The sequence below is a fragment of the Gadus morhua genome, chromosome 3 (genome assembly GCF_902167405.1).
Source record: "Gadus morhua chromosome 3, gadMor3.0, whole genome shotgun sequence".
NCBI classification, from domain to species: Eukaryota; Metazoa; Chordata; class Actinopteri; order Gadiformes; family Gadidae; genus Gadus; species Gadus morhua.
In genome coordinates this window covers 11,761,459-11,787,673 of record NC_044050.1, presented here as the reverse complement: position 1 = coordinate 11,787,673, position 26,215 = coordinate 11,761,459, and the positions used below count along the sequence as shown (strand labels likewise).

Below are 26,215 nucleotides of genomic sequence, written 5' to 3'. Positions count from 1 at the left end.
AGGAAGAGGTATCTCCTAAACGTTTACCTTGTAAATGAGATAAACCACTTGGCACATTTGTAGCATTTCAACCCAGTTCCATGCTATCAACCCCTGCGTGCTTTTAACTGGAAATACCAACATAATACAAACCTCTATGGCCGGACCACCAGACCACCAGACCACCGTCTAGAAAGCGGTCACCACCAGCCGGTTGGTCGTGTGTCGAGTGACGATATCACGTAGCTCTGTTGTATCGGGAGTAGCACAACTCCCACCCTGAATGTTGTCCTCCCTTTGTCATTAAACAGCCCCGATAAAGACTGATAAGGGATGCCGAGTCATGCTAGCCCTTCGCACAGAGGAGGCTTCTGGGCGCTGAGGGGAAGTGTCAGGAGGTGTTTAAAAGAACTAACTGCTTCAGGCGGCTAAGCTAACAGTATCCAAGTGGTAGCGGCCGCACATCTCTCTCTCGCTGCTTTTTCACATTTCGTATGGAAATGGCTCTTTTGTGTTTGCTAAACAGAATAGCTTCCGTCCCGTCATCAATAGTACCGATCATCACCGTGCGTTGAGTTCACTCACTGGCGATGAACCTACCAGACGTTGCCAAAAAAACAGACACAAATTTGAAACTTGTTCCATGCTAGTTATGCTTTCTTTTCCGCTGATGAAGTGGTTGAGAATTTGTCTTTTAAAAAATAGGCTAATTATCTCATAATGTAATGGGTTATACATATTTAATATATTCTAGTTCTCTAGTTGTCTTTCAAGTGTCTTTATTGGTGGTCAAACTATCAATTTTACCTTGACAGCTAGCTATTTCTGTGACATGGGTAGTTGGGAGGTGTGGGTATCAGGTGAGGTCTAACCCCCGTTCATTACCATGGTTACTTGGTTATGGCCTGTTTACGCAGGTGACCACGTTTGGTCAGAGGGAAAAGACTATACTCAGTTGGTTCAGGTTGTGTCTTTGTTTGGTCGTCCCCATGTTTTATAAACTCTGGTTATCTGGGGATTTAAATACTTGGGCATTTTTCCGTTCTGTCGGGGACGGAAAACCGGCCGGGCAGTAAGAGGTTTATGTGTCGGAAGCCGATTTCTGATTGTTCTCTGTTTCTCCTTTACTATGCACTTGTTAATAAAGCAACACACACACACAGTTACACAAAAGCATGCAGGCTTACTCTGGTTAGCGCAGTGGTTAGCTCTGCGGCCTCACAGCAAGAAGGTCCTGAGTTCTGACCTGCGTTCACGTTGGTTTCATTCGGGGTCTCTGGTTTCCTCAAACACCATTAGGACCATAAAACATGCACGCTAGGTTAATACTCCTGCCTGTGCACATGACCAAGGCACCAGCTTGAGCTTCAGACCTGGAGTTGGCCCCCAGGGCTCTCTACACAGTACTACCCACTCCTCCTAGTGCAGCAGCTAGCTGTGGTCTAATGCTACGAGTGCAGTGGCTAGTGGTGGTCTAATGCTACTAGTGCAGTGGCTAGTGGTGGTCTAATGCTACTAGTGCAGTGGCTAGTGGTGGTCTAATGATACTAGTGCAGCAGCTAGTGGTGGCCTAATGCTTAACTCTATCCTCTTGAAGACAGCCCGATTCAATCTGCCCTTGGGACCAAATGAGTGTTGGAACCATAATACATGAAAAAATTGGACTTCACATTTCTGAGGATCACATACACACAGACAGGCGCACACAAGCTCACATACACACAAGTCACCCAAGTGGAGCCCATGTGACCTGGTTAAACCCTGTGAACCTTGAGTCGAGGGTGTCAAGGTTTACAGCCCTTTATTCCCCCCGATCGGGGTCAAAGGTCAAGCCTGGAACTGAGAACCTCAGCATAACAGTGCAGTAAAACTAGGGATAGTTAGGGCAGGGTGCGTGATTTATAGACCTCGTATTCTCATTTGGTGCGACTCCCAGGCGCATATCGCAGCAAAGTGAATTTTGCTTCGGCCGCAACCCTTTTGAGGATGCCGGTATTTTGTCACAATGTGTTTCTCACGAGGGCATATAAGACCCTTAGGGCGCAGTTAAGGATGCAGGTTAAGTGTTCTCAGTGGATCGATGTTACACTTTAGGACACTCTGTTCCTGATGATTTTGCCCTGCATGCATAATTGGTTTCTGGACAGGATGACATATGCCGCTTTTCCACCGCACATGTAGCTCGACTCGACACGGTAGCAGCACGGGTCCTTTTCCACCGCAAATAGTACCTCCTGGACGTGGGCGGGGTCGGCTGTGCGAAAGGGCCGTGGCGTATTTTTGTACGCGACGCAAACAACACCTACGTAACCCACACATGGACAGAACCCACATAACAACAAATGAGGACATCGATGCGATGGTATTCGTGTTCGTATTATTAGCTGGCATGTTGAAGAAGTTGAAGAAGTGGAATATGTTTGCTGCGGCGCTGCTATGGCTGTTACCAGCATGGTTGCCATGTCGCTCTCGGGACTTCGTCACACTCTCTGGCCAATCAGTGGCCGGCCGTCTGCCGACGTCACCTTTTAGCATCGGCTCAGCCGCTTGGAACCTAGAGCGAGGCGGTACTAGAAAAAGCAGCCACTTCAGGTACCAGATACCATGTTTTTGCGGTGGAAACGCAAAAAATGCGAGCTGAGTCGAGTCGAGTCGTGTCGAGCTGGTACCATGCATGTTCTACCTCTGATCCTTATGATGTTAGTCCTAATCTACGTTCCGGGACCTAAACGATTCCCTCTGCTCTTCCCCACCCTGCAGACTCCAGATTCCACATTGGATGGTCTTTTCAGAATGACAGCCGAAGACCCCGCTTCCTCTTCCGTAACCATGAGCAACAAGTCCGCCCCCTCCAGCAGCGCCAAACCACCCGCGGGCCCCTCCCACCTGCTCGCCCACCACGACCACGTGTCCGTCCCTGAGGGCGTGGCCGGCGCGCCCAATGAGGCCGCCCTGGTCACCCTGATGGAGCGCACCGGCTACGACATGGTGCAGGAGAACGGCCAGCGCAAGTACGGCCCCCCGCCGGGCTGGGACGGACAGGCGCCCCCACGCGGCTGTGAGATCTTCGTGGGCAAGATCCCGCGGGACGTGTACGAAGACGAACTGGTGCCCGTGTTCGAGTCGGTGGGCCGCATCTACGAGATGCGCCTGATGATGGACTTTGACGGCAAGAACCGCGGCTACGCCTTTGTGATGTACACGCAGAAGCACGAGGCCAAGCGGGCGGTGCGGGAGCTCAACAACTACGAGGTGCGCCCGGGCCGCCTGCTGGGCGTCTGCTGCTCGGTGGACAACTGCCGGCTGTTCATCGGCGGCATCCCCAAGACCAAGAAGCGGGAGGAGATCCTGGAGGAGGTGTCCAAGGTGACGGAGGGCGTGCTGGACGTCATTGTGTACGCCAGCGCCGCCGACAAGATGAAGAACCGAGGCTTCGCCTTCGTGGAGTACGAGTCGCACCGTGCCGCCGCCATGGCCCGCCGGAAGCTGATGCCCGGCAGGATCCAGCTGTGGGGACACCAGATCGCCGTGGACTGGGCGGAGCCAGAGATCGACGTGGACGAGGACGTTATGGAGACGGTGAAGATCCTCTACGTCCGCAACCTCATGATGGAGACCAGCGAGGAGACCCTGCGGAAGGTACTGGTCCTATTCTCTGTCTGCGGCTGTCAGTCATTATTCCTGGGATTAGTCACAAAAGAAAAGAAAATGCACTAGATTCCACGTTGATCACACCAATGTCCAATACAAAGTACAGGAGGATCTTTGGGATAATCCTCAAACCAAAATGTAAATATTCTGAACATAGAACATATTGAACACGCCAAATGGGGTAGTCAAGTGAATACTCTTTTGCAGTGTTTAGGCCCCAGTGGGAATCGAACCACTCACCCTGGCTGTGTTTATGCCATGGGATACCAGTTAAACAAGACAGGCCGAGATCAGTAAGATTCGTCACGATTGGTCGTTCTACCATTTAAAGAAGTCAGACAATAACCAGACTGATCGGGCTCTGATCCTCAGTAGTGAGTGTCTGATGTGTCTCCTCATGTTCCTCCCAGGTATTCGGCCAATGGAACCAAGGCTGCGTAGAACGCGTCAAGAAGATCCGCGACTACGCATTTGTCCACTTCACCTCCCGGGACGACGCAGTCCTGGCCATGGACCACCTCAACGGCACTGAGGTGGAGGGCTCCTGCATCGAGGTGACCCTGGCCAAGCCTGTGGACAAGGAGCAGTACACGCGCTACCAGAAGGCATCCAAAGGGGGCACTGTCGCTGCGCCGGCGGAGACGCCCCAGCCGAACTACATTTACCAGTGCGACCCGTACACGCTCACGTACTACGGATACCCCTACAGCACGCTGATCGGGCCCAACAGGGACTACTTCGTGAAAGGTAAGAACACGCTACATGTCTTCATGTTTTTAATACAGTTTGAGTATGGAAGGATCTGTGCTCCCTCGATTATTGTATTTTTGGTACTGTTGATGGAAAAAGCTGTTCGAATTTTCAGTTGTTTGCATCTAATTTGAATCATTTGAATCTCAATCTAAATGAATATAACTCGTAGGAAATTATGATGACTCAATTAATCTGTGATGGCTATAACTTTAATGGCTGAAAGTTTAACTTCATGAAGGTTTTGTGGCCTCAAATCACAAGAGTTGTTTCAATGTGGAAGAGTTGACCTGGACCATTTTAATTTTAATGCTTATCCCATTACTGTTGATGATTATATATGGTCTTTGGGTGGAAGCGAGACACAATCTATTCGACTCTCAACAATCATTGTGTTTTGGTTTTCTCTCCAAAGGAGCCCCAATGATACAGAACGATGGTAATCTCTCACATCCTTATTCCTTCCTAATACCTGAATGACAAACATGCTTCCCAGTCTAACACCTCCTCTCTGCTCTGCTGTCACTTTACATCTACGATGATGATGATGATGATGATGATGATGATGATGATGATGATGATGATGATGATGATGACGTTCACGAACAAAAACACTAGTATTTCAAAACACTGAAACGCATCTAAAAAATAAAAAAAAAAGAGGAAGAGAAGACTTCTGAAAAAGATTCCCATGGAATTTCCAAAAAGAAGAGAAATCGTTTTTTCCCGCTCTATACCTTTCATATTTCATAGATACTGGATGCTGTGAGGAATTAGCATAATACGGTAGCATAACATTAGCCGGACCCATTTCAAGCTACAACTCCAAAACAAAAGAAACATTTTGGTGGATAAAATAAACAAAGCCCAGGCGCTATGCGCTGCCCTCCTTCCCTGCTCTGCTCGGGACCTAGAGTCTGTACCACCAGCCTAGGCCCACCTCATGATATTATATTATATACCCTTCATATAATATAATATTGTGTATCATCAGCAGGTACTGTGCGGGGTCGTGGCCGCGCCGCACCAGGTACCCGGACCCCCGGGCCACGGGGGTCGTACCTGGGAGGCTACTCCGCCGGCCGCGGTATCTACAGCCGTTACCATGACGGCAAGGCCAAGCAGTCCGATACGCCCTATGATCTGATGACTGGCCTGGAGCTGGCCTCATCCGTCAACCCCGTTGGCATCAAACCTGGCACAAGTCAGTGAGATAGATGACCCCACAACCCCCTCCCTCAACCCCCTCCCTCAACCCCCTCCCAAAAACACACAAACCTTTCACTCAAACAACAAAAGTCCTTCCTTCTCCGTTTCCTCTCTGTGTGGTGCTGCATTCTGGGAAAGTCGTGGCCGGGAACGTTGGAAGTGGTGGGATGGCAGGAAGCGGCACTAGCGCCAAACTCTTTTCCCTGATTTCCTGTTGTCAGCCTGACAGCGCACTATTCTGCTGCTCTTTCTGCTTCACGCTAATTCACCTCCTGGCTATTGCTTGAAAGTGGTTGATCGCATGTTTGCTTTCCAAGATAATTTGTAGTAAAAAATCTAATGTTGGAGTTATTCAGCTGTGTTGTTGACTAAACCTCTGTTCCTTCAGGGCCGGAGTTGAATGTGCAAACATCCCAACAGATTCACTGGGTCCTGTTTCAGTCACTCCTTTTTTCCTTCTATCGTATATCCCTGTTATGTTACCGTTCATTCTAAGGGAACTTAAACAACTTTTACATTACATGTTGTTAAAGACTTTTAACTATGTTAAGCAATGTAGTGGAACCTCTCATCCACCGTCAAAGTAATCCAGCCATCAACGGACCAGAGGAGACTTTAGTCTACATGGATTTTTCTCGATGGTCCCTGTGGAAAGACCTTGAACCCAAACCAAATTTCACTTTGTGGGCAAATGAAAGGATCACGTCTAAAAGAACATTGTGCCTCTGAAACAATCAGTGACGCTGTGTTAGACTTGTTTTCATGTCTGTGTGAGAGAGGATTTGTGTGTGTGTGTGTGTGTGTGTGTGTGTGTGTGTGTGTGTGTGTGTGTGTGTGTGTGTGTGTGTGTGTGTGTGTGTGTGTGTGTGTGTGTGTGTGTGTGTGCATGCGCACACGCGCCAATGTTTGGATGTGAGTGTTTTTGTGTGAGTGCTGACTTGGGCATGTGAGTGTGTGTGGGTTTGTGCGCGTGTGTGTGTGTGTGTGTGTGTGTGTGTGCGTGTGCGTGTGTGTGTTTGTGTGTGTGTGCACATGTGTGTGTGTTTTGCAATGTTGGGGTTAATCCAGAGTTGAGCCCCATTATAATCCCAATCACAGCACGCCAGCCAATTTGTGCAACCTCTTAAACCTTCCTTCCAGGGCGCCCTTCTCCCAGCCTGTGTGTGTCTGCTTCTCTTTCACTCTTTTTCCCTTAGAAATTCTTTCTCCATATAAATCAATAAATCTCTACCCCACCTCACGATCCACGTCCACCAATCAAATCAGCCCACTGGCCCGTTCCTACCCAAGGTGGCGCCCTCACCGCCGCCCCTCTGCTCTCTGTCCTCAGTGGCCCTGTCCGGTCTGGGGGGCCAGTACTCTGTCTTCAGCGCGGGCCCCGGGGCCAAGATGATGGAGGAGGGGAAGATGCACGGCATGGAGCACCTCATGCAGCCTCTGGCCATGCAGCAGGCCGAGCACGGCTCCGCCGCCGCCGCTGCCGCCGCCGCCGCCGCGGCTAACATGCTGCCCGCAGTGTCCACACCTCCCCCCTACCAGGTGAGGACACGCCCTCTTATGCACCGCTCCCCCCTGACACTTGGCGCATGTTAGGGGACACCCCCTTAGAATGGGGATCCACTTTATTGGTCCCTCAACAGCAAACAAGTCATTACGTACTAAAAGGACACAGAGAGAACAGGCATGACATTTGGGAAACAAACACACACACACATCAGAGCAGATACAGAATGAGAGATGTGATGTACTCCTACTGTACTGTACTGTACTGTCTACAGCAGTAGTTTAATTGCCAGTTTTATATTAACATCAACAAGAGTCATAAACCGTCAAAAAGTTCAGTTAATAATAGTTCTGTGGAGAATAGGCTGCAGTTCACTTAGAGGCCAAAGGGGTCAGTAATGAGAAAGAATTTCTGATTCTCACACAATGTTGCTAGCAAGAGCTATTTTGACCATATCGATACAGGATAAACACCGAAGAATAGTATAATGTCGTTGTTGGCGACATAATGATTCATTAACAAACCCAGACACAAAGTTGGATGCCGCTACCATTCCGCTATGACCCTCTCTCCGCCTAACTGACAACCCAACCTCCCCCTCAGGGCCGCCCCATCACGCCCGTCTATGCCATGGCCCACAACGTGCAGCGCATCCCGAACGCCGGCCTGTACGGCGCCGGCTACATGCCCAGCTATGCGGTCAACTCGGCCGCGCTCGTCGCCCTGCAGAAGAACGCCGCCGTCGCCGCGGCCACGTACGGCGGCTACGGCTACGCCATGCCGCAGGCCTTTCCCGCCACGGCCGCCTTCCAGATGCCCCTCCACGACATCTACCAGAGCTACTGAGGCACGCCGCCGCCGCACAGAGAACGCCACTCAGCGCCAGTTTTAGTCTAGCTTGTTTTAAAGGGGGGGTTTTGGTTTGGACTGTTTTGATTCACTACGGCGACCCGGGACCGGAGTCTCAACTGTTTTTTGGTCTCGCACCACCATCGTGAAACTGTGTCGGGGTCTTGTTGGGGCCTCCAGAACTCTGAGATTATATAGATATATGTTTGTGTATATATAGCCTATATATATAGATGTATATGTATATATACATCTATATATGTATACATATATGTATGGTTTTCTAATAACATTGCTGGTGAAACTGATGCCGAATGGATGATCTTTGATTGCGTCAGTGTCCACTTCTGGCCTCTCGGAGGAACCGAGGCAGCAGAAAGGCCTCGCCATAGCGGGTTAGCACCTCCCAACCAGTCCCTACCAGACCTACCCAGGAAGTGACACATATTGTACCCTGTGGAACCCCACATCGCTCCATGTCACTTGTTGCACCACTACACAAGACCTGCGAGACCAACAACCACCCACACTCCTCTATCCCCACACTGGTGGCTTCAGGTGTCGTTTTTGTTGGGGCTTCGAAGGTACTTTAAAGTATTTGTGAAGAGTGAGAGTTCTCTCGTGTCGCTCCACTTTGTATTCTGATGTTTGTATTTAGGGTTTTTTGAAGTGAGAAAGAGAATGCCTTTTTAAACATGGGGATCTCTAACGGTTATATAATATATATGAAAATATTTGGAGAAAAAAAGCACAAAATTGCATAAAAGTATAAAATAGTATAAAATCTGCAACAACTGAGAAAAGAGAACATCAGCGGTGATGGTGGGTTTCTGTAGTTGTTTATTTTCATAAGTGGTTAGTATTTTCCATTAACATAGAACATTCCAGAGACCTCTACGCTCTTTGAATTGTGGTCTGTCCACACTGTATGTGTGCAGCGTACTGAAGTATACATAATAGGTGCCTCTGTGGTGTTTTTGGTTAGTTTAGGTTATGTTTTTTTGGTTATCTAAAACGAAGATTAAATGTGTTGTGTTTATTTGCCTATATTTAGTTTGCATATTTCTATGCCAATTTAACCTATTCAAATATATATATATATATCTTGGGTTTGTTTGCAGAAACCTAGCTAACTATGTTTTTTTTTTCTGATTGATAACATGAGGAACAAATACTAAATTTGAAGTGAGCTGGATAGTTTTGCCACTGGTGTGATGGGTTGTGATGCTGGCACATCTGGCATTGTTTTTAATGCACAACACACAACACATTTACAGCGACATGACCATAGCTGTAGACAAGTGTAACTTGACATTTGCCAGGAGATGAAGACTGAACTTGCTTGATGTTTTTGAATATTTCATTGGTTTTATGTATTTCTTTTTTATTGTTATATTATTATTATCTTTGCGTTGTTTTAACTCCTAAAAAGTGAACAAATATGGAGAGAAATAAGAGACAATTCTTCTGACCTATTCTCTCCATGGCACGGGCCATCGATCTTCTCGGATTGAAAACGTTAATATCTATGGTTTCAGTGAGTATCTTTTACCAAAAGAAGATTATGTCTGTCTGAAAACAGTGCCTTTTATAAGCCTACTCAGGCCTCAGTTTTTTTATATTTCAAGCTGTGCCTTAACAAAGTATGCCAGACCGACATCTGTGGTGAAAGTGAGAAAAGACCATCACAACATCGTAGAACACAACCCTTTTTCTAACGCCATGAAATAAGAGCAGTGTGGTGGGGAAGGCAGAGAAACGAGAGTAAACAGCTCTAGTTTGCAAAAGCTAACATGTCTACTGTTCTACGACAACCTTTCCTCTGGTTTTCTCTCGTTTTGTAAGGCCTGCCGTATCACTTTCCATTTCTCTCTCTCTCTCTCTCTCTCTCTCTCTCTCTCTCTCTCTCTCTCTCTCTCTCTCTCTCTCCCCCTCCCTCTCCCTCCGGTTCGGCTTGACCAAGGTGCACTTAACCATGTTTAAAATGGCAGATGTTTGCCGATTTCAAATGAAGAGATATTTAATACAGGCTACTTAACATAATTTCAAATGTTGAAGGGGTTTGGTTTGTCTAGCTCTGTGCCTGTGTGTTTGACAGAGCTTTGACTCAAAGATGAAGCAAATATGAAAATGACCCCTATGAATGTTGAGCTGGCACTTTTTAAACTGGAAACTAGTCCACTAACTGGGAACGACTGGAACAATACCTCACTCAATGATATGCAAGTAGCCAATGTGCGTGTACTACCAAAGCGCTGGGAACATATACCTACACACACACACTCACAAAGATAAAGCTGCTGATTGACAATTAAACACTCCAAAACAGCCATTTTTTATATTAAATACACACATTTACACTGGTAAAGCATTCCGCAACATTTGAATAAGATATTTTTACATTCCATTCCATGGTTGAGATTGATATTAACTAGCTAAGGGGCTGATGAAACGATTAGCATTAGCTGGTTGCAAACAAGCCATTCTTTTGTGGACGTTGCATGCTATACTGTACTGCTTCTCTGCTCCTTGTAACTGGAATTTGTCTTAGAAAACGAAACAAAAAACAACTGCTTAATACGGCTTTTATGAATTTATTTTGCGATGACAAGTCAGGATATATTTAATATATACATTACTTGGTTTATGTGTGAAGTGAGAAAATAACGTATATAATATATTATCAAATGTTTTTGTCTTTCCGAATATCTATTCTTTATATACACCTTATTTAGGCGTTAAAAAACAGTTAAAAAACTTTGCCAAAGTGTCCAGTAGGTTTTAAACATTGAAGCTGTGTTGTTGTTTTTTCCAAATGTGTTTCATGCTATTAACATGTACATTTTTGAATTGGATTCGTTGTGATTGGGAACACAGTGGTGTTACAATCTTTGTGTTTTTTTATTTTCCATTGACTGGATGGTACTAATTTGTAGGACATGGACAGGCTGACTCCAAGGTGACAAAGATCTGGGCACACTTCCTCCTCAGATCATGTGATCTGGTTCACATCTGCGTTCCGACCTGCAGGCCTACCGCACCTGTGACCAATGAACCACTACTGTCTTCAGCTATATGCTAGAAACGTCCGTCCAAAAAATATGTGTTAACACGCTAACTCTTCTCGTGTTGTTTGTATTTTACTTTTAATTTTCTTCTTAGGCAAAAAAGTGCTATTTTCTTCATCTTTGTATGTCTATGCAGACTATTTTCTAACAGAAGGTTTGTTTGAAAAGAAAACTTATTTCAGCATTATGTTTATAGCTAAGAAAGTAGGTAAATAAAGCATTTTCAAAAATATGTGGTGTGTTGGTTTCCCTTATGTACGTTTACCAAACAGTGTACAATGCACAGTTCATTGTCTCCAGCCTGATATGTCTACTACACAACGTAGAACGTGGCCAGATCATGAAAAAATATTAAAGTATGATTAAGTCCGCAATGAAAGTCCAGAATGGAGCTTTTGTTCTGGAGTATTAGGCTTTAAAAACTGTCCTTGACCTCAATGTTCAGTGCAGCAATGTGTTATTTGAAAAGAAAAGAGCCCCATGGTTTGTAATAATTTCCTAATCTTTTGGTGTAGCTCACCTTTGCTCCAGAAACATACTGGCATCAAGTTTGACTCAATCTTATAGTTTCCAGCATGAACTCGTATCTATAACTCGATGTAGACCAACTTGAGTAGGCCCACACACAATATGGACAAATATTTAACAGTTAGAAGGAACATTTAAACTATGCATTATTATGTTAGATAATGAACTAGCCTACTTTATTTAACAACACATAAGCAACACAAACACAGTCGTCCATTAAAGCCTATATTTAATTTTGTTCAAAATTCCATGTTCCCTGAAATGACCACAAAGAAGGAAAACGTCTTCTTCTAACTGTTGAACATTATATTTCAAAATTGAATTCTGGTCCTGTGGAACCAAGCTATTTATTTAAGATTTTTGATTGTTTCATTACAAAGGCCCAGCGTTTAATCTGACGCTGGAACATACTGATAATAACGTCTCATTCTGCTTTCTTTAGTTTAAGCACGCATTTTCAACGTTTTTTTTGTGTCTGTAAGAAAGGGGTGCTATTTTTAATGGGTCTTCATCCAACCTTATAGGACACCGCCATCTGGTGGCATGTCGTTTCCGTGCCAGAGTGAGACACGTCTGTTTCTGCAGCGGCCATGTTGGCTGTATCCATATTAACGGAGCAAATACAGTTAAATACAAATCTAGTTAATACAGGCGCAAACAATAGTTAATCTTAAGGACATTTCACAAAATATAAATCTGTGATTTCGTTGCTAGAATATTCTGATGACTAACTGCTTCAACTATAGTTTTAAAGCTCTGATTAATAACATTACGGATTATTATCATTAACAATAATAATGTAATGATGATTTAACTATAGCACATTCAAACGAAGGCTTTGTATTTCCAGTCATATTTGAGTTACGCTTAAATTCAAAATAATAAACGATAAATTATACAGTAGCTGCCGTAATGCCGTCGATAACGTTTTTAAAATAGCCTACAAGTCCCACAATACCAATGAACAGCCATTTGAGAGCTTTGGCATGGCTTCGCTGCTGCTATTTTCCAGATAAAAAGGCGATCAGTTCCCATCCGCCATGTTTCAATGAACGGCGTGAGACGATCCCAATGCCTTTTCGTCGGCTAGAATGTGTTCCTTGTCGTCAATGTAACCTTGGTTTTATTTTTGGCTTAAAGGAGACGCAACAAAGCGTACAAAATGGATGTGCTCTAGGCCCGTGCGAATAAGTAGGTTTACTATAGCTTTAAGAAGGCGAAAATAGCGTCTGCTTCTTTAAAATGATATCGGTTTATTATTGAATAGATAATTAAGAAAAGTTTTAATTTATAAATCAATAAAATAGTGTGTATAATATCTGCGACGAATCCAACGCATTGTGTGAAATATGTCACTGTCCGATAAAGGCCTCTCACAATCAAAGCGTTTTTATATCAGAGCTCTTCCACTTCTCTTCAAATTACAATTAAACCTTGCGTTTGTGGGGGATCGCAGGTAAGACGAAAGAGATAGATGCAAATGGAATCGAAGAGTGGCCAAAATGAGGATGAAAATAAATGGGAAGAGTCCGAGGAACAGAAGGCCGCAGATCAGACCCCGACTACTAGTACAAGCGTAAGCCCGCGGAGGGGCTTGAGAGCCCGCAAGGTTGGCCGTCCAAAGTCGGGCGTACCCGATTCATCGGACACAAATGGAGCGGAGCCGAGTCCTCGGAGCTCTGGCAGGGTTTTGCGAGACCGGTCGACCCGGTCAGTGCCAGCTTGGTTAAAGGATACCAAAAGTGATGAGGAAGACGAACCTACTCCGTTACTAAGTGCAACCAAACGGAGAAAAGTTTCGTATTCTAGACGAAAGAAACCTACAGAATCTGCAGGTTGCTCTGAACAAGCTGGGGAGGTCGGTGGTGACAGTACTTCAACCAAAGAGTAAGTATTCCGTCCTCCCAATGTTGTTGTTGCTGCTGTTGTTACCGATCAGTCGCACCTTGACTTCCTCTTAAAGCTGTGATGGTTGAGTCAACACCTGTCATATACAAAGTGTCGTTCAACTTTGTCAGTGCTTTCAGTCAAGATATAACCTCATTTTACCGAATGTCCTGCTTTGGTAAGATGACATGCCACTGAAAGAGACGACTCACCAAGCTCTATATAGAAATGCCCAACAATATATTTCTTATAGCTTTTTTGTTTACCCGCAGCTTGGAAGATCTGGATAACCCTGCCACAAATGTCCATGGTGAGGATGCTAAATTATATGGCTTGGGGATGGCTTTTTATGATGTTGTTGTAACTCCCCTTCTTCAGATGTTTGTGCAACTTAATTTACATTCATGTATGGTTTCCTAAATGTTGAAAGTCAAACTGATGTAACCCAATGAATGGTGTATAAACAGTCGAGAAACAATAATGTGGATGGAGACTGTAATAGATAATTTTCTGCTAGATGCCACTATAGTAAATACACACATTTTGTGTGTGTGCGTGTGTGTGTCTGTTTGTATGTCTGCATGCGTATAGACATGCCTGTATTTGTCTATGAATATGTCTACTGGTCTCTGTGTAATGGTCTTCTATTCCCCCCTACTAGTCTCCCCTACCAGGGGCCCAGCAGCCCAGTCCCGGGGTAAGACCTCCTCTGCCAGGGCAGCCAAGGGCTCTGCCAGGCCGATCTGTAAGAGTGAGCCGGGAACAGAGACCCTAGCAGGTAAGACTGGTGCTTGGCCTCCCACCTCTGATCAGTCCAACTGATCAAAAAATAATGCATGATAAAGTGATCTTGAAGAGGATGGTTGTGAGGATGATGTAATGATGATAATCCGTAGTAAATTTAGATAAATTTAATTTACTTTTTTTAATATATTCATTTCACATCTACTAGGGTTAAGTTCATTCTTATATTCCCTGTTGCTCTCTCTCCCTCTATCTTTCTCCCTCGTATATATTTGTAGTGACGGAGAGACAGGTGAAAGGGAAGGAGAAGGGCACCACAGCCATGTAAGTATATGGTTTAATAGGACCAGTTTTATATACTTGGGGTTCCTGTATAAGTCAAGAACACGGCAATTACAGAAGTCTCCCGTATCTGTTCCACCTCCAGAGCACAAATATTTAACCCAATTGATTGCGCTGACGATGGCAATGTAGACCAACAAGTTTGTGTCTTCTAGTGCTTCTATTTCTAGAGTAGGAAGCTTTGAAACTACCATCGGTGAGTGAGTGAGGCAGTTTGTGAGTGTGTAAATGTGACGGCTGTGTATTGAAGGACCTTTACCTCTCCCCCAGTCAGAAGAAGGAGGAGGCCGAGGAGGATGAAGTCAATGAGGAAGATGTGCCAGGAGAGAAAGGCCTTCTGTTTGAGGACCAACCCAGCGATGGCAACTACCAGCCCCAAGCTCAAAGGTAGCCCACCAGTCATAAAACCCATCTGGCTGCACCTCCAGGCCCCGACGGAGTTTAAGCCAAATTATAATAGGCTTGTTCAAACAGAAAAAAGGGCTGCTTCGTACCCAAATATCGAGGCACCGCATTTGGTCCGCTGGTTACTTAGCTGATCGAGTCAAACTTTTCCCACACGGCCCCAAATACACTTCTGTATGCAATAGTTCAATAAGACCTTGTGAAGGATCGCGTCTCGTCTCACCGCGACATAGACAGCCGATACATCTCGGTGACCTTTAATTGTACCCTGTGGACTCTGCGACGAATCCAACGCATTGTGTGAAATATGTCACTGTCCGATAAAGGCCTCTCACAATCACTAGAACCACCTGGTTCTAGTGGGTTCTAGATCTGAACTTCTGGTGTTTTTGTCTTTGGTTTCAGTGAAGAGGTAGAGGAGCAGGTGGGGGGTCTCAGCAGTGATGAGGATCCGCCCTTCAGAGATGACTTGAACGACCAAAGCTACAACCCCAAGCCTGAGAGGTTGTGTGTGTGTGTGTGTGTGTGTGTGTGTGTGTGTGTGTGTGTGTGTGTGTGTGTGTGTGTGTGTGTGTGTGTGTGTGTGTGTGTGTGTGTGTGTGTGTGTGTGTGTGTGTGTGTGTGTTATATAATAGAAAACAAAACATGGTTCCTTTCATCTGATAATTATTAATAGTCCACTACAGGCAGCAACCTTACAGGTGATTTGCAATATTGCCACAAACATGTACAGTCTGAAATATGTATAAATTAAATATTGACGATGACTAGATGATTCTAGTCACTATTCCCAAACCCGTAGCTTGCAGTAACTTTCAACTGTCCTTAAGTCATAGTGTGGGACTGAGGTGTTGTCATTAACCTATTTGATTTGACCCCTTCTGTCTCTCAGAGAGGCTCTGAAGCCAAAGCGCCGGGCCCCTCCCAAGCCGAAGGAGAAGAAGGACGTCCCCACCCTCCCCTCCACGGCAGGAGAAGCTGCGGACGTCAAGGTGGAGGGCTCAGAGTACATGGAGCCCCTGGAGGAGGACGTCAAGACGGAGGAAGAGGCAAGGGAGGACCCCGAGGGACCCAGGAAGTACGTTCACAACCGCTTGCCAACCCGGGGCCCCGCCGTCAGACCTCAATCTGCCAGGGGCCCCACCGTCGGACCTTAATCTGCCAGGGGCCCCCCCGTCAGACCTTAATCTGCCAGGGGCCCCCCCCGTCAGACCTTAATCTGCCAGGGGCCAATGAGGCAAGGGTCGATTTCATGTAATAGCTGCAGTGTTCCACTCAGGGTTCGATCCCCTGTATACTTGTAGGCCTCCTTAAAGCTAGGGCCACAATACACGATATAAAACCGGATACGATTGAGCAGCTCCCATTTAACGACTGAAGTCTGCTGATTTCTCAGTCTCGTCTGCTAACACAGATAACCAGCGTAGTTGTTTTGGGAACATCATTTGAAAGTGGAAGGCGAGAAGGCCGCCGTTTAGACTAGGGTTGTGCACGGGGTACACCTGTGCACGTGTAACTGGTTAGTAAATCATAACCGTTTAGGAAAAATAAGTAAACGAAAACCGTAAAAAAAAAAAAGAAGATCACCGCGCGATTGTTTCAATGGGAATCACGACGGTCCGTACATTCAACATTAAAGTTTACATATTTATAATTCGAAATTTGTCCCAGCCTTAATACCACAGATACTCTAGGGTCTATAGCATATAACCGCTTTTTCTGATTACAGTTTAATGTAACAGTAAGCTGACAACATCCTAATTAACAACGCAACTGCAAATTAACCGCACAGAGATAACCATGTCAACCGGTCAAACAAATGTTCGTTTTGCGATCATTCTGCTCGCTCATCCGCCGTGTTGATAAACAAATAATCCCGCTATAGCGCGACTGCGGTTCACTTTAAAAAAAAATATATATATTTTTGTCATTAATAAAAAAAACGGCTAACCGTGTACACGAAAAAAAAGGGATTGTGCAACCTTTTAAAAAAAATTGTAACCGTTCACACCCCTAGTTTAGACCCTACTGTGCGTCTGCCCAGATTATTACTTCTACTCGACTTTGCGTAGTGTGTTTGAACAACATGCTCGCTCGCTATTAAAAGTCTCTAAAGGATTAAATGGTATAATTTCAAGTAGTCAAGTTGCATTGTGGGTCTTAAGCCCAAGATCTAGGGGCGAAGTGCAGTCCTCATGAATGCGTACCGACTGGGATCCATTTCAAGGTGTTTTGGCTCTGCTTTGGATTCTCCCTGCCTGGCTATCTCTTACAGTGTAGGGTTCTAAACCCAGGGAACCATTAGTTTGTTGGCAGATGCTTGGGGATTTAATCATTAATATTACAATAAGGCACCTGCTACGTCATGATGAGACCACAGTGAACGTAAACCCTGGCTTGACTGAATTCTGTTTTTAACACTGTCCAAAATATCCCTTTATTCGACCTCACACTATTACTCTCTGATATATAACTTTATTTCTGGGTGACAGGTGAATATGTTTGAGGAGCTGTATTGGGGATAGTCTGGTCATGCTTACATAATATATAATTTGAAAGAACATGTATATATTGTTTGGTGGGGTGGATAAACGCATGATTCTCCCAACAGGAGAGGGAGACGAAGGAAAGATGATAAAACCCCAAGGCTTCCAAAGAGAAGGTAATCCCTCACAGGCACTTGTGTCTGTTCACAATGAATCTACTGGGGCTGAAACATCCTTACATGCACCAACCCTACTGTCTTCATACCCCTTCAACTGCTGATTTGCTATTACGAGTTGGATTATTTTTTTGTATGTTAGAACATGTATCACTTTATCGTCTTGAAAACCTATTGCAGCAGTATATTAAGTATGTGATTTTTGGGTCAGTTTAATAGAATGGTCACACATGAACTATTTATCTTCAAACATACTTCCATGGTGGTAAAAGGTCAAGTCCAAAAACGTTGGTTTACATATTTGTAATATATGAATGACTCTCTTTATCAGTTACCTTAACAAAACCCCAATAAGGTGTTGTTTATGTCATTCGCATATCAGTGTTTTTTTTTATCATTGCTATGTGAAGAGAGTTGTATACAAAAGACTAAATAAGGAGTTCTGATATCATCATGCAGAGAAGCCACGCAAACTCTTTCCCGTTACAGGAAGAAGCCCCCGGTCCAGTATGTGCGCTGCGAGATTGAAGGCTGTGGCACGGTGTTGGCCCATCCACGCTACCTGCAGGTACATTGCGTGCACTCTCCTGTCACGTGCACTCTCCTGCCGATACACCTCCATAGAGACACACCTTTTTATTAACACAGAAACCAAACTTAAATGTGATAGATCTGTTCTGTCACATGTGTCTACTGCATGCATAAGTAGGGGAGTAGGGAATCTTGCTCAAGGATGCCTACAGGTAGACAGTGGAGTTTAACCCAGAACATTTGGAGTGGGAATCAAATCAAAGGCTAGTCTGCTCTCACTATGTACATTTCCCTGCAAATCTGCTATATGACTTTCATCTGTAAATTGGATGAAGGAAGACACAATCAATGCAGTAGGTGATGTTTTTTTAATTCCTCTTTTCTTTATATTTTTTAAGTACATTTATTTTTAATAATTAATTAACCTTAAATACCAAATGCATTGTCTTGGTTAAAAATGATAGGATGAAAGCTCCATATTGGCTTGTGACATTGCTGCAATGTGTTTGGGCCTTTAGCGTCCTACTAACGTTATGGACACCTGTGTGTTTTCTGACCACAGCACCACATAAAGTACCAGCACCTGCTGAAGAAGAAGTATGTGTGCCCTCATCCGTCCTGCGGCCGTCTCTTCAGACTGCAGAAACAGCTGCTGCGCCACGCCAAACACCACACAGGTACCCGGCCTCGTCTTACCGTACATTGATCTCTTCATCACTACTCCGGTTTCTTTCTGAAAACCTTAAGTAATAGGAGTTAGGGATGTCCGATATTGGCTTTTTTGCCGATATCCGATATGCGATATTGTCCAACTCTAAATTTTCGATTCCGATATCAGCCGATACCGATGTCGATATTTGGGTTATTTATTTTTCCTCAAACCTAATTTAGGTAACATTACATATCTCCTGTTGTGGAATTAACACAACATGCTTAATGTTATTGTGATGCCCCACTGGATGCATTCTTGAATGCAACAAGGCTTTCCAAATGTTAACATTGTCTGTGCAAAATAAGAAAAATACTTCAACTTAATTTAAGGGAAAAGTGCCATGTTTATTTTTATTTTTTTAATGGTCTCAGACAACAGTTTGGATTACACTCTCCCTGAGATAATCTTGACAATGCCCACAACCAATAGGGCAAACTTGACTTCACAAATGATAAAACATTGTACCTGAACAACTATGTGCAACATAGCAGTATGTTTCTTTAACTAAAACTCAATAACCTTAATTGAATAAATGCACAAATATGAGTCAATTACAATGTGCACTGTACTGCACAATTTTGAAAACTTTTATTTGAGCTATATAAAAAAAAAAAAAAAAAAAAAAAAATCGGTTTTAAGGCAAAATAAATCCGATACCGATATTGACCGATATTACATTTTTATGCTAATATCGGGCCGATAATATCGGTGGGCCGATAATATCGGACATCTCTAATAGGAGTATATCTCAAAATCGGCTAGGGCTATAATCTGTAATTATGGTACGAAAAGAACTAACGCACGTTAGATTGTTGTGAAAGTGAAATAATAAATGTGGTTACTGCTTCGCTAGAGTGAATAAAGCTAGAACACAGCATAAGTGTAAGGAGTAGCATCAAGGTAAATGCAATAAAAAGTATGTAAACAAATAATGCTTATTATAAGCTGTTGGTGTGACGACCTGTGTATCTTGTGTGTTTCTCCCAGACCAGAGGGACTACATCTGTGAGTTCTGCGCCCGTGCGTTCAAGAGCTCCCACAATCTGGCGGTCCACAGGATGATCCACACTGGGGAGAAGCCACTGCAGTAAGTCCTGTTCTTCTACAATAGTAGAAACAACAATGGTCAACAAGGTAAATTGCAAGGTCGATCAAAGACCTTGAGACCTTCGCATAGCGGCCATGCTGGCTTATTGGATGTGGACATTTTCTAAAAGCACCGGGATTAATATCTGTCTGGTCTGATCTGGCCTTGTGGAACGGTCTGGTCTTGCGGCACACATGCAGAGTTCCTAACTGATGCCTTTTTGATTGGTTACTTTGTTCACCATTAATGCCGCAAGCATCAAGTAAATGTTAAGACACAATATGGCGTGTTCCGCAGGACTAAACAAGAATCATGATGGAATCAATAACATATTAGCAGAATAAAGACAAAAGTGCAAATTCATATAAATTAATCTGCAAACAAAACCTATAACAAACGTTGTCTCAGATATTGACTGTCCGATTTTGCACTGTAGAATAGCAGTGCAGGTCTCTCTCTCTCTCTCTCTCTCTCTCTCTCTCTCTCTCTCACTCTCACTCTCACTCTCACTCTCTCACTCTCTCACCTGAGTGTGTCCTCCACCCACCAGGTGTGAGATCTGCGGCTTCACCTGCCGCCAGAAGGCGTCCCTCAACTGGCACATGAAGAAGCACGACGCCGACGCCACCTACCAGTTCTCCTGCTCCATCTGCGGCAAGAAGTTTGAGAAGAAGGACTGCGTGGTCGCCCACAAGGCCAAGAGCCACCCCGAGGTGCTGATCGCCGAGGCCCTGGCCGCCAACGCCGGCGCGCTCATCACCACCCCGGCCTCCATGCTGGAGCTGCAGGGGGCGCAGGTCCGGCCGGCCCAGCCCGAGGCGGCCGGCCTGGAGGCGGCCCCGGCGCCGGGCCAGCACCACGTGGGCCACCAGGTGGTGCTGCTGGGGCAGGACCACCAGAGCCTCCACACCATGCAGGTGCCGGTGACCATCGCCCTGTCCCCGGCCGACCCACCGTCGCCCGACGGCCGGCAGCAGCAGCACCTGCAGCTCCAGATGCCCCTCCACTTCGTCCAGACCAGCGGCCTCCACGGCCAGCAGCAGCAGCAGCCGCAGATCCAGCAGCTCACCCTCACCCATTCCGGAGCGGTGGTGTCCCAGCCCCAGATCCAGCAGCTCACCCTCCACTCGGGCTCGGTGGTGACCCAGCACCAGGGCCAGCTGCTGCAGCCCCAGCAGCAGCAGCAGCAGCAGCAGCAGCAGCTGGGCCACACGGAGGTGCTCCACATGACCTTCCAGCCGCTGGGCCAGACCCAGGGACACCTCCAGCAGATCCCCCTCCAGCTGCAGGCCCTGCAGACGGCCCCCGTGGCCCAGGGGGACGCCCAGCACCAAGGCATCGTGGCCAACGGGGACGGCTACGTCCTGGACACCTCCGTCCTCAGCTCCTCCACCTCCTCGGCCCTCGGCCAGCAGGGCCCGGCGGTGGTCTGGGAGCAGACCGCCGAGGGGCTGGCTGACGGGGGGGTGCAGGCGCTGCTCTAACGCAATGAGGACACGACACACACGGGGACCGTGCACGCTAAACATGTAATGAAAGACGAGGAAATGGGATGAAATAGATGGATGTTATTGTCAGTGACCCTATATGCTATAATGCAACGTTTGAGACGCGCGTAAAATCGCAAATGTATGATTTAACCTCACCCCACGTTCTGATAACGTTTTGGATAAAACGTGTCAGGGAGCGATGTCTGCGTGTGTTTAAAGTCCCTGTGTACGTCGAAGTTGTTTGTACATAAAGTGATGTAATGTTAGTCCAAACTTAACTGGTCTTTTATATTAGTGTGTGTTTGCGTGCATTTGTGTTTAAAACTAGTTGAAGGACATTATGTTTTGCTATTTGCAGAACACAAACTTATATGCAAAGCTATAGCATAGCACCATGTTTTATGAAACATATTAATGCGTAGACTACGGCTTTGACTTTTGCCCAAAAATCCTATTCGAAGTTCGTTTGTTTATTAATATTCGAATATATTCGAATATTTATTAATATTGACCATTAAATGCCTTCAGTAAAACCTGGATTGGGCTTCGCGAGGTTTGTTTACCGAAGTTACCGGTCTTGCGTGTTACAACGGTTTATTAGGTTTCTAATAAATCGCTGTCTAATCAATACTTTATTCACTGCCTCTTCCGTGGTCATTACAATATTATGAATAGACTCGAATAACGAAGTTCGGAGTCAAAGCCCTAGTGTAGACAAATGTATTTAGCAACATTCGGGGTTCTGTACAATGTATTAATGTTTTGTTTCACAGGCATAGAACAGAAAATACTCAATGGTCTCAGAAAATGTGGAGCTTTTGTTGGATCAAGCAGTTTTATTTTTAAAGCAACAATTATGGAAACCCCAAGTTGTGTCTCCAATAAACCTCATACGCAATATAGAGCATCACATAATAAACTGTTTATAAGATCACTAAATGTCTACATTGTGAGACGCTGCCTTGTCTTTGTTTAGTTCAACTATAGCAATGCTTATCATCGAAATCGAGAAACGCTAAAAAAGGACATCAGAATAAATATATACATTGTATAAAGTCCCAAGTATACAAATCCTAAACAGAAACCTCCTATACAGGAAACCTGTATACATCTTAAGGGCCCCAATTATACCACCAGGTGGTATTGGATAGACGGTACAAGGGCAATATCTACCCTACAGTGACATGACATGTGGGGGCGTGTCTTCTATGTTTGATAGGTCTGCCTACCAGTTGGTACTGTCCAGTGGGTAGACCGATAGGTTGACCCATCATCCACCTACCCACAAATCGCAATTTCACGATTCTGGCCTGGCTTATAAGGGCTAATCCACAACGCTTGTCATCATCTGGTGCTAACGTACGTGCCCTTAAACACTAAATACAGTGACACCAACCGACTGGTAGGACAGGCTCAGGACATCTTGGGGCGATCTCGCTCCTTCTGCTGCGCGTACTGCTTCATGGCCCGCTTGGGAGGAATCAGGGTGTTGCTCAGTCCTACCCTCCTCTTCTTGCCTGGCTGTCCATCGTCCTCTCCTTTGGAGCCAGCCGGGTGGGACTCCCCCGGACTGGAGTCGGCCATCTCCAGGCCGGGGTCACCGTGGACGGCGAGTGGGTTTTGGAGGTCGCTGTCATGCGCGTACTTGCATTTGATGCCAAACCTGCAGCGCCCGTCCTTCCGGTACGCCACACACACCCTCTTGCCCCCGATGAGTGCAGGCTTGGCCTGCATCGTGAGCGGAACGTGTTTCTGCAACACGTTCAGTTTCTGGTCCGCTTGTGCCTTGAAGGGGTTGGCAAACACACCGCTGCCCGCGCAGGTGCCTAGCGGAGGGGGAGGGAGTTTGTTTGGAGGAGGGAGAGAGCGTATGGCTGGTGGTGGAGGTTGTGGTTGCCGGTGAGGAGTAGATGGAGATGATGCAGTCACTGCTAAAGTACGCCGCCGGGGAGAGGGTCGTGTTTCATCCTCTCCTTCTGGTTCAGAGTCACCGTCAGACTCACTGGACGCAGAGCCAGATTCCAACAGGAAGTTTCGCGTCTTGGTGACGACTGTTTTTTCCTTTAGGGTCACTCCTTTGGAACTTCATGAGGAACAGATGGAAATAGACATTCAGACGGAGGATTAGGTTCGATTGACAGGACTGAGGGGGAGGGACATAGTATGTCTAACACTCGCATTAAATGCCAAAACCAAACAAGGTCGGCTCGGGAAACTAAACAACATGAAGCAAGTTTTTTGTATGGTGGTTTGTTACCTAATTGTTCCGTTGTTACGGTCTCCATCCTCTTCGCTCTCTGAGTCAGAGGACACCCCGTAGCCGACCAGAGAGTTCATCCCCTCCACACAAAACACACGATGTTACGATCGGTCACGTTAGAAGCTATGCTAAAACGTAGCTAGGATGCTAAACTACTACTGTCCTTGACACGGCTGGTCGAAACATCATCGTCGGAAAAATCCAATGAAATGCTTGGAATTATAATTATTCAAAGCCAAAACAATATAAGTATTGTGTTTCACTCATCTAGATCTAAACATCGATGTATTTTCGTTTACGCCGCCGTTCCTTCTAGTGCCGTCTCAAGGTGCACCGCGCATGTCTGTTTAAGGCCTGCCACGTAGCGGACAGGAGTGGAACATCCGTAATTGGGACCAAATGCCAATAGCATTATAAATTGGTCTACATTTTATCTAAGATGAGACACCGTAGATATTTAGTCTTTATAGTTTGATTGGTAAAACATTTGTATATTAACGCCAGTTATTATGTTATGTACTCCTTTTTCAAACAAAGCTTATTATTTTTTTTAAATAATAACTAAAGAAAAATAAATAATGATTAATTGCTTGCGATTTAAGAACATAAGAAAATAAGCGATTTTGACTCAGATTAACGCATTCTCAGGAATGTGTTAACCCCCCCACACGCACACGCACACGCACACGCACACACACACCCGCCTGTGTTCTTAAGTATCCCTCTGGCGTCAGTTTCCACTAGTAACGGACGGGAATCGTAATGAGTGTTTCTGGCAGAATTACAGCCGATCGGAAGTGGGAGGCTCCCTCGGGCTGCTTGCAAACTGCTCCCGAGATGATGTAGTCTGCTTTAACCTGGTGTAGCAGCCGCCAGCCTGTTGGTTTTGTCGTGTGTCGCACCAACGTTCTGCTGTAGAAGAAGTTCAATGGCAGGTCGCCGGAGGAGAGCCACCGAGGCCACCAGCCGCGCGGCCGCAAGGGCTGCTGCCATCGCCGATCAGATGCTCAGTGAATGTGGACTCCTACTGGAACTTTATGTGAGTATATTTTCCACCACCGCACTAAAAGCTGTGAGAAATGCCCTTGTGCCTTGGGATTCACGAGTGTTAACTTAAGACGAAATGAGCCATGGAGGTTGAATGGGAAAATGCATAAGCTGTGTGTCTGACCTCAGCGAATGTGTGTGTTTCACATGTTATAACGGTGTGTGTGTGTGTGTGTGTGTGTGTGTGTGTGTGTGTGTGTGTGTGTGTGTGTGTGTGTGTGTGTGTGTGTGTGTGTGTGTGTGTGTGTGTGTGTGTGGGGGGGGGGGGGGGAAAGGGATAGACCACAAGAAAAGCAGTAGAAAGTTATTGCATTGGTACCACAGGGGGTTGGAATGCTGTGTGTGTGTGTGTGTGTGTGTGTGTGTGTGTGTGTGTGTGTGTGTGTGTGTGTGTGTGTGTGTGTGTGTGTGTGTGTGTGTGTGTGTGTATGCATGAAGCAGAGGGATGGAAAGAGGTGGGAGTTCATACTAGCACAAGCTTGTTAATGCATATAGGACTCTCTCTCTCTCTCTCTCTCTCTCTCTCTCTCTCTCTCTCTCTCTCTCTCTCTCTCTCTCTCTCTCTCTCTCTCTCTCTCTCTCTCTCTCTCTCTCTCTCTCTCTCTCTCCTCCCCCCCCCACCTTCACAAACCTGTGAGACTCTGCCAGTAGGTGTGTGTGAATATGTGTGTGTATGCTTGCTCGAATTGGTGAGTGTATGTGTATGTGCTGGAATATCTGTGTGGGTGGGTGTGGGCGTGTGTGCATGTACTGGAATGTTTGTGTGTACCCCTGTTCATTAGAACTAGCTGGTTGCCAGCCAGCTCCCTGTTTCATCCTCTCTTTCATCATCCTCTACCTCGATGACTCCGGGGAGCAGCCCACAATAGCATTTAATCTGTTACCACGGTATCGGAGTGTCCATTCCGCCTGTCAACTTCCTGTCCGCACCCTGGTCGCTGGAGATTATGTCCCATGTAGGATTTATACTGTACGTCACTGCACAGTCACCATAGCCTGGTCCAGGCACCAAACATACGTCTGGGAACACTGTTTTAGGTTCCCTGTTGCTTTATTGACAGAAGACCCTGCATGCCTGGAGGCCTTATATTATGACTACAACCTGACCGATTAGAGAAGATCATCGTCATACCTCAGAGACCGCAAATTAAAGTCCACAACAGGATAGTGTGATGGAAAAAAATAAATAATCAGTTCCTGTTAATGTCTATTATGTAAACACAAATACATTATATTAGACATGGACAGACAGTAGATTGTATACAGCTTATACTTACTTGCTATTACTAATATATATAGTCATATAAAGTAAGTTAAAATATGTATACAACCCAGTGTCTTTCCATGTGTCCGTTTCGGCTAACTGGAGGGAGCTACACAATGCCTTTGTGTGTACATAACAGACATTATTATGTGTACACAAATACATTGTATTAGACATTGACCGACATTAAAGTCAGACTTGGGACTGAAATCCTTAAGACGAGTTTCCTACGTCTACCGGTTTAGT

The 26,215-nt window shown here is 45.6% G+C and overlaps 3 protein-coding genes across 12 annotated transcripts in view; 2 read left to right on the top strand and 1 right to left on the bottom strand.

Moving 5' to 3' along the window:
- Nucleotides 1-11,242, top strand: part of rbm47 (RNA binding motif protein 47) — a 33,307-nt gene extending 22,065 nt beyond the window's left edge. For 3 of the 7 annotated variants that reach the window (XM_030352474.1, XM_030352475.1, XM_030352476.1), the window contains 6 exons: nucleotides 2,740-3,618; nucleotides 4,041-4,377; nucleotides 4,796-4,819; nucleotides 5,375-5,584; nucleotides 6,920-7,128; nucleotides 7,697-11,242. In XM_030352474.1, the coding sequence (XP_030208334.1) occupies nucleotides 2,773-3,618; nucleotides 4,041-4,377; nucleotides 4,796-4,819; nucleotides 5,375-5,584; nucleotides 6,920-7,128; nucleotides 7,697-7,939 (1,869 nt within the window). In that variant the 5' untranslated portion in view covers nucleotides 2,740-2,772 and the 3' untranslated portion in view covers nucleotides 7,940-11,242. The remainder of the gene's footprint in view (nucleotides 1-2,739; nucleotides 3,619-4,040; nucleotides 4,378-4,795; nucleotides 4,820-5,374; nucleotides 5,585-6,919; nucleotides 7,129-7,696) is intronic. The other 4 variants (XM_030352477.1, XM_030352478.1, XM_030352479.1 and 1 more) reach the window with 4 other exon arrangements.
- A 1,256-nt stretch (nucleotides 11,243-12,498) lies between these two features.
- Nucleotides 12,499-22,332, top strand: zfp91 (ZFP91 zinc finger protein, atypical E3 ubiquitin ligase). Of its 4 annotated transcripts, XM_030352471.1 has the most exons (13): nucleotides 12,503-12,729; nucleotides 12,995-13,425; nucleotides 13,698-13,735; nucleotides 14,087-14,203; nucleotides 14,448-14,493; nucleotides 14,782-14,898; nucleotides 15,322-15,420; nucleotides 15,809-15,994; nucleotides 17,528-17,578; nucleotides 18,068-18,146; nucleotides 18,672-18,786; nucleotides 19,809-19,908; nucleotides 20,459-22,332. In XM_030352471.1, the coding sequence occupies exons 2-13, from the start codon at nucleotides 13,013-13,015 to the stop codon at nucleotides 21,390-21,392; spliced, it is 2,295 nt and encodes a 764-aa protein (XP_030208331.1). In that variant the 5' UTR covers nucleotides 12,503-12,729; nucleotides 12,995-13,012; the 3' UTR covers nucleotides 21,393-22,332. The 4 variants fall into 4 exon arrangements, with proteins under 4 accessions (XP_030208332.1, XP_030208331.1, XP_030208330.1 ...); XM_030352470.1 differs by having other exon boundaries at nucleotides 12,503-13,425; XM_030352473.1 differs by lacking the exons at nucleotides 12,503-12,729; nucleotides 12,995-13,425 and adding an exon at nucleotides 13,469-13,603 and having other exon boundaries at nucleotides 13,679-13,735.
- Nucleotides 22,211-24,020, bottom strand: si:ch211-113e8.11 (uncharacterized). The gene is made up of 2 exons (XM_030352482.1): nucleotides 23,656-24,020; nucleotides 22,211-23,481 (listed from the first exon to the last, which is right to left on the bottom strand). Exons 1-2 carry the CDS (start codon nucleotides 23,733-23,735, stop codon nucleotides 22,812-22,814), a joined length of 750 nt encoding a protein of 249 aa, XP_030208342.1. The 5' UTR covers nucleotides 23,736-24,020; the 3' UTR covers nucleotides 22,211-22,811.
- Nucleotides 24,021-26,215: the final 2,195 nt, after the last annotated feature.

Bases quoted from the DNA above. Each gene is read 5' to 3' on its own strand.
- zfp91 (XM_030352471.1), top strand. From the start codon at position 13,013: ATGCAAATGGAATCGAAGAGTGGCCAAAATGAGGATGAAAATAAATGG. The intron at 13,426-13,697 runs GTAAGTATTCCG...GTTTACCCGCAG, and splicing joins GACAGTACTTCAACCAAAGA to CTTGGAAGATCTGGATAACC. The intron at 14,494-14,781 runs GTAAGTATATGG...CCTCTCCCCCAG, and splicing joins GAGAAGGGCACCACAGCCAT to TCAGAAGAAGGAGGAGGCCG.
- si:ch211-113e8.11 (XM_030352482.1), bottom strand. From the start codon at position 23,735: ATGAACTCTCTGGTCGGCTACGGGGTGTCCTCTGACTCAGAGAGCGAA. The intron at 23,482-23,655 runs GTAACAAACCAC...TTCCTCATGAAG, and splicing joins CGTAACAACGGAACAATTAG to TTCCAAAGGAGTGACCCTAA.